The sequence below is a fragment of the Homalodisca vitripennis genome, unplaced genomic scaffold (genome assembly GCF_021130785.1).
Source record: "Homalodisca vitripennis isolate AUS2020 unplaced genomic scaffold, UT_GWSS_2.1 ScUCBcl_676;HRSCAF=3207, whole genome shotgun sequence".
Lineage (NCBI taxonomy): Eukaryota > Metazoa > Arthropoda > Insecta > Hemiptera > Cicadellidae > Homalodisca > Homalodisca vitripennis.
In genome coordinates this window covers 113,237-121,296 of record NW_025776798.1, presented here as the reverse complement: position 1 = coordinate 121,296, position 8,060 = coordinate 113,237, and the positions used below count along the sequence as shown (strand labels likewise).

At 34.3% G+C, this 8,060-nt stretch overlaps 1 protein-coding gene across 1 annotated transcript in view; it reads left to right on the top strand.

Annotated features, from left to right (window-relative positions):
- Positions 1-101: 101 nt before the first annotated feature.
- Positions 102-8,060, top strand: part of LOC124370924 (5'-3' exoribonuclease 2 homolog) — a gene marked incomplete at its 5' end in the record, with an annotated part of 58,447 nt that continues 50,488 nt past the window's right edge. The window contains 4 exon segments of the mRNA XM_046829231.1: positions 102-267; positions 2,259-2,417; positions 3,915-4,222; positions 7,627-7,824. Coding sequence (XP_046685187.1) covers positions 102-267; positions 2,259-2,417; positions 3,915-4,222; positions 7,627-7,824 — 831 coding nt within the window.

Here is an 8,060-nt window from a genome sequence, read left to right as displayed (position 1 = left end):
AAAAAGGCACATTAGAACACTAAGCTTATTTACTTATTGAATTAATTGATTTACTCAGAAAGAAGATGGGCTCTGCTGTAAACTGATTGATTGCGTTGTAGGGCACACCATTTATGGCACGGTTGTCTAATTGCCTCCACTACTACATTCATGACAGACTGAACAATGACCAGGCTGGAGATGAAACATCAAAGTCATCCTCTCAGACGCTAACGTGCCAGGGGAAGGTGAACACAAGATTATGGGACTACATTCGGAGACAACGAGGTGATTGTTATAAATATTAAGTAATTGTGGTAAACAGATTTCATTTATTTTCTTCCAGTACACAACTATCTTGTTTGTTTTAGCTGGTGGAGGTTTTTTGAATTCCTTTCAATTTAGAAAAAATATAAAAAAACTTTTAACATTGATTATATAGCATAACAACATTTTTCTTTGAGGCTTGTCTTCTTTATACTCAAATTTTATTTGAGGCTTGTCTGAAAAGTAACCAGTCTCCTTTTGCTGGCCGATTATTAAGCAACAACTGACTCAGGTCAGTTATGATGCTAAAAGGGGGACCCGTCTGAGACTGCCATCAGGAGTCACAGCGCTCCATTTTGTTTTTTATTACGTGAGTGTTTCAGAGTGGTTATATTTATGGTGGTAGGAGAGAGATTCATCTGAGACTGATGTCAGGAGTCACAGCGCTCCATTTTGTTTTTATTACGTGAGTGTCTCAGATTGGTTATGTTTATGGTGGTAGGAGAGAGATTCATCTGAAACTGATGTCAAGAGTCACAGCGCTCCATTTTGTTTTTATTACGTAAGTGTCTCAGATTGGTTATGTTTATGGTGGTAGGAGAGAGATTCATCTGAGACTGATGTCAAGAGTCACAGCGCTCCATTTTGTTTTTATTACGTAAGTGTCTCAGATTGGTTATGTTTATGGTGGTAGGAGAGAGATTCATCTGAAAAAACTGATGTCAAGAGTCACAGCGCTCCATTTTGTTTTTATTACGTGAGTGTCTCAATTGGTTATGTTTATGGTGGTATAAGGGAGATCCATCGGAGACTTCCACCAGGAGTCATAGCACTCTGTTTTGTATGTCATTACACATCAGACTGTCTCGGATCAGTTATGTTTATGATGGTAGAATGGGGATCCATCTGAGACTGCCACCAGAAGTCACAGTGCTCTGTTTTTTTTTATGTTATTACATGTCCTCGTGTCACATTCACTATTATTGAGCTAAGATTTAGCATGAAGTTTTGCCATATACTTGGCCTTTCTGTTTCATAGATAATCCCTTTGATACAATAAACCTTTTGTTGATAACCTTTTGTATGGATGATACTCAGATAAAAGAGTGGTTTAGACAATACAAAAATAGCCTCATTTGAGTTTAGATTGACCTGTGACCTGGCTGAAGTACAATGTCCAGAAGTCTTGTATACATTGAGAGCAGGTTAGTTCTGCAATACTGTAAACAAAAACTGTCAATTAACTGTATGGGAGTTGGAAGACATCTCAAAATCTGCAGTTCATAAAATGTTATATTAAGATTTGGAAATGAAAAATTGCTCCTAAATTTCAGGAAATTGCAGGATCGCGGGTCACTCTCCACTGAAACATGGCCATCTTGAATTGCTAAAACATTATTTTTTATCTGAAGATCATCTATAAACTCGTTATCAAACGGGTTTTTTATCATAGAGATAATCTCTGAAGCAGAACGGCCAAGTTCCTGCAAACTATTTTTTAAGACTTGAGTCACATTGGAATGCAATGCTGGCCACATGTAAACAGTACACTGTGACTATGGACTGGGCAGAGCTCAGAGAATGCCTGGTGGTGGTTTCGGTAGGAAACCATAATTGATCTGAGATAGTCGGTTGTGTTATAATCTGCCATCAAAGGGAGTTCAGATACTTTTTAGACAAATCTTGTTCATCTAAAAAGAACTTTTGTTAGAATTGGTCAATGTTTTAATAATGTAAATGGAATTTATGTTACTGTTGTTTATTTAGAATAATTTTCATAAGAACTGCTGCAATCCTGTGATGACATTATTTATATTTCTTTTAGAGTAATGATGAAAAATCAACTTCTTAGTGCAAGAAAGTCTTTATCATGCTTAAAGCGAGTAGGTTTATTTTCAAAACAATTTTATAATACTTGATGCCATATTGGTAGGTTTATTTTCAGATCTGGGGAATTGAATTAAAAATTTGAAAAACTGGGTTTAAGATTATAATTGTTGTTTTCCTTGCAGCCCAACCCGATCACGACCCCAACACTCAGCACTGTTTGTGTGGGGCTGATGCTGACCTGATCATGTTGGGCCTGGCTACTCACGAGCCCAACTTTACCATCATCAGGGAGGAGTTCAAGCCCAACAAGCCGAAGACATGTGACATCTGTGGTCAAGAAGGTAAGCTGATCAGATACCCCCATCTTTTTAAAAAAGTCTCACATTTTAACTAAACCATTAAATAGTTCAGCGATTTGTGTGTCTCTTAAATATTGGAGACAACATTGTCATAAAAATAAGCTCTTTGGACACGCATTGAATCATTTTCAGTATGATTTTTTTATTTTAACCTAGTTTGTAATTAAGTATATGCATATGCTAAAAGATGCAAGGAAGATGCAGAACTGACTAGCAGGTGGCGTCACTACGTAGTGAAGGTAGTTTATAAATACTTCCTTAGCTACGGGTGGGAAGGATTAATCATTTTCCATAATTAAAACTTGTGGTTTCTATTTTTTTAAAGACTTGTTCTAATGAATAACTTAAGACGCTGCTTATATTCAAATTGGTGGCAAACACACTACAACAACCACATCTTATTACGTGATATGTCCCTAACTTCAATTACTTTAAAAATTTGTTAAAAATATTTAAAAACCTCTGACGCTCTGTTATACTTGAATTGCTTCTTTACATGTTATTTTTAAATAATTAAATTGAACTGCTTATTTTAACTAAATTTCAACATTAAATTACATTTTACTATAAAAACAAGATAAATATTTCAAAGTAATCACAACATTACCACACAATGAAGAATAATAACGAGATACTTAGCAGATGCACACTTGTGACAACCAAGAAAGCAGTAATACATGCCACGGATATGTTTGGTTGTGGCTCTATAGGAGACGCAGAACTGATGAGCAGGTGGTCGGAGTTAGACAAAGGGCGCTCTCGCCCCTTTGCCACAGAGTCGTTTACAAATACTTCATTGGCAACCGCAATAAGCATAAGCATGCACCGGGCATTTCGAAGGCCTTTTGTGAACTAAAATAAGTCTCCAAGAGACATGATCTATAATATCAGCTATAACTGTATTTGGCGTTTCGGTCAGTCTATCATTCTAATATATCCGTCTATGGTGTGGGAGGGTTAAAGAAACCGGCAGTGTTAAAAAAAAATTGCAACGTAGATCAAAAACTTTTGAAGCTACTGTTGAACAGATCTGTGTTTGATATACTCAGAGCAGATAACTGACATAACTGCAAAGTTTGAGGGACAGAGTCACCATATGATGTTATTCAGTTCAGTATGAATGTGACTGTCTCAAAATTGATGTTTGGTGGGGTTTGATGGAAGATCATGTGATTGCCCTTTTTTTTGTAGATAGAATTGTAAACTAGGATATATGTTATCAGAGTATGTGTTGTAGTTTTAGAGGCAACTCGTATCATGCTATAATATAGATTATTGATTATATAGTTGCTTTGTTGTAGGCATACTTGTATAAGAAGAGTAACTAAAACAATTTTTTTATGTAAACAAAATTTGTATATTATGTACTAATGGGATATGCAGAAGTCCATATGATGTTAAAAATTAGATTGAAGTTTGGAAATGTTTATTTTGAATGTTGAATGCTATGTTTAATTAGTGATTTATTACACTGTTCAGGCCATGAAATGAAGGACTGCATCGGCCTGACAAACGAGGTGAGTGACCCAGGAAAGCCGATCACGATGGGTGAGGAGCAACAGTTTATCTTCGTGAGACTCAACGTGCTCAGAGAATATCTGGAGAGGGAGCTAGAGATGCCAGGACTGCCGTTTGAATATGACTTTGAGCGAGCCGTTGACGACTGGGTCTTTATGTGCTTCTTTGTTGGCAATGATTTTCTGCCTCACCTGCCGTCGTTGGAAATCCGGGAAGGTGCCATTGACCGGCTCGTTAACCTGTACAAGAAGACCGTCACGAAAACTGGGGTAACATCTTTACTCATCTCTTACGCTGTGTTCATTTAAGCAAATCTCTGTAATCTTTGTAGAACCTTACTGACGGTGGATGATTTGTATTGATAAGAGGATTTCGGACACGTACCATCGTTATGTATTACAAAAACTAAAACAACACTAATTTGAAACATTCCATTTTGTTGTTTCACTTTTTGTACTGTATAATAATAGTAAATGTCCAAAATCCTGTTATCCTTAAAATAACATTCCATGCATGTATGCATGTCTGCATGTGTGTGAAATCAAATTTTATAACCATAATATGTATTTATGATATATGAGCAAATCACTACTTAACCTTTTGAGGTCTTATTAGAAATCGCACCAACTGTCCCCAGGTCCTATTTATTTTCTGCTATGTTACAGCTTTATTTATATTATACAAACCAAATATTTTAAATAGTCAAAGTCAAAAATTCTTTATTTACAATTTTGTTAAGATTGTGTCAAAATTGCATAGTGGGTATTTTTCTTGGCCTTGCTTTACATTGCTTATGAGTTTTTCGTTGTAGTGAAGAATTCTTCCAGTGTGTAAAGTGGTCGTTCCATCAGCCAGTCATGCAGTTGTTTCTTGAGTTTCGTAGAGCTGAGGTTCTTTGTGGACTCAGGTAGTGAATTATACAGTATAGTTTGCGTCCCATGTATGATGGCTTCTTGCTGTATTGTGTGGAGTGGTGAATTGGAAGGATGTAGGCTTTGGCTCGTCTTGTATTGTAACTGTGAACATTTTCTCCTCGGTTGTAATCCTGTTGGTACGTGTAGATAATCACAGTGTGTATGTGTAGACAGACCACTGTTAGGATTCCCAAAGTTTTGAAAGATTCTCTGCAACTCTCTGTTGGATATAATTTTTTCTGTAATATTTTTTATATTTTTTGTGTTTACAAAGGAAAGTTAATCATTCCAAAAGATCCTAAACATTCTTTTAAAATATTTTGTTTATGGTTATAGGTAATAATTTGTAAAATATAAAAATTAAAATCTAAAATTGATAAAAAGTAATTTTTATTTCACTAACATAAGCAATAGATCCAAATTGCATAGATAAAAATAAAATAGCACTTGTAGTATTTGAAAGTTATTTATGAATGTGAATACTAATATATAGTTTTCACATATTTCCTTACTCTTATAAAAATGAAATAATCTCCTTTTCTATTAACGCTTTGTTAAAATTTAAGTTGCAAGATGTGCATGATTATTAGTTTCAATGTTTATTGATATACTTTGACAAGTCTTTTAAAATCATATCTTTATGTGTGATGAAAATATAAAAATACTATTACATGAATTCGTGGTCTATACATTTTAATGAAACAAAACAGTAAAATCAATAAATAATAGTATATGCAATATATATTACTTTAAACAAACTCTCCAATAATATAAAGTTTTTATTTTTGTGAGGCCTTTCGTACTCAATGAGTACATCTTCGGACTCACACAACTGAATAAAATTAATAATAACAATAGTAACATAAACAATTTTGTACTAAATAAAAACATACGTCATTAAAAATACAAATAGGTAATATTCTATGACAGCACAGTATGTTTTATGTATATATAAAAATAAAGTTTATATTTAGTTAAATCAAATAAAGTAATGGTGAATTTTGAAAAGGCCCAGGTTCGTTGTTTACCAGATTATTTTGGTTCTTTTTTATAAAAATTGTTTCATATGCATCAAGGAATTTTTTATTTTGTACTTCTTTTAATAATTTTGCATTTGAAAAAGAGTGTCCAGTTTGCAATGTTTACATCAGCTGTTGTTCACACCAGCTGGTATATTTAAAACAGCTGATAGTGATGTAAAATTTACTTGAACATGTGATTTAAATTCTGTCTAATTTATTATTACTGCTAAATAAATACAGTGTCTAATATTTATTTTTTATTGCTAGGCCTTTGGAATCAATGAAGGCCTTCTGGTATTTATTTACCAGTGCCCAACCTTTTCCTGGTGCTCCAAGATTCTTTATTAAATTCAGTCTGTTTATTCATCAATACATTTCTTATGGGAATTTCTTCAATTTTAGATGCCAATGGGGAGGAGCCCTTGTAATTTTTGTCATGTCTGGTACTTCCTACCGTCCTTGGTACTCAATATTTAAAATGAATCTCATAAAACCTATACTTTTTTCACAATTCAAAAAAATTCCTTGGGACCGATTCACGTAGGGAATTAAATACAAAAATTAAATTAAAGGTTACTGCTGAATGCCTTTCAAAATTAATAGCAGCAACAATAATTATTTAAACTCTTGAGTCCGTATGATGTTTCTGCTGCTTTTGACTTTGTTGATTTCATGATAACGTTATAATGTTTATGCTGTGTGACATGTTAAATCTTTGTCTTTTTTTTGTGTTTGTTTAATAATGTTACTGTTTACGTAACAGTAAACCCACCAGAGGGTTTTATTTATTGTTTTAGATAAGGATAGAGAAATGCTTCCACATCATATAGAAACGATTTATTTGCCTAGTGAGGTATTTTTAGCATAGATTACATTGAGTGCCAGAGGCTCGTAATCTGTCAAATATTTGTAAACATTTGGTTGGTTTAGTTTTTGTATTATGTAATTTAAGATGTTCCAATATATTACTTGGATGATTTGTCATAGAGTGTTAGAAGCTAGATTGAATAGTTTTAAAAACGTTTATTTTACAGTGTAAGTGCCGTAAGAAACTCTTGGACAACATTATTTTTTTAAAGTTTATCTGCAAAGCTCTAGAACATTGAACTCATTATAACCTAATAAAACTATACACATTGTACGCACATGGGAGTGAACACACACAATTTCAACTTTCTCAATAGCACATTGATGATAGTTTTGCCAAATCTCATAGGATAGAGTAAAGTAGTTGACTTTATTACATATTTGATTTTAAAATTATTCACTTCCACTGTATCACTCGGAATAAGTTGTACTGTATACAGATCAACATCAACAGCAGTTTGTGAAGGAAACATGATTTTTTCGACCCACGACGAATGCAGACGTATTGTGACCTGTATTCTGTAGTTCAGTTTTAATAATTAGTCTTGTGTTTAGTTTTTTTATGAAGTGCATGTTTTAGAGTCAGTGAAGTTGACACACAACAAGGTGGTTGTGATTCCTGACTTACGCGTGTCACAAAGCTCTGGTATATGATTTGTTTATTTCAGTTTGTAATTATGTGTTAGGTCAGTTATTTACCTGAAGAAGAGATGAGATTGCAGATCTCGAAATGTAGTGTTACTGATTTTTCGTATCACTAAACGATGGCAAATTTTCCGGAAAAATCCTGTTTCCCTTGCAATGCTTCCATCGTCAAAAACAAACTTCAAATAAAGAGCAGCAGTTTCATAGAGGTTTTGGTTTGTCTAGGGGTTTATCACTGACAGCGGCAACGTTACGCTGGACCGTGTACAGCTGATTATGACAGATCTGGGTGACGTAGAGGATGAGATCTTCAAGAATCGACAACAGACGGAGCTTATGTTCAAGCAGCGGGACAAGATGAGGAAGCGTCGAGAGAAACAGCAGAACATGAGACACAACTTCCAAGGTCCATGGGCACCACAGGTGAGTGGTGGTTCAATTAAATTAAAAACCATTCCAATTTAAAAAATACGTCTTACAAACGTAGTTATTAAGTATAGAACAGCATAGTTATTACGAGCCCGACAGCATAGAACAGCAGCATTTGAACGCCTCCCTTCTCAAGCTGGGATCAAATTCATTAACAATCTCCCTGAAACACTAAATTTAGAAAAAATCCAAAAAAAATTTAATACCCAATTAAAACACTACCTGGTGTC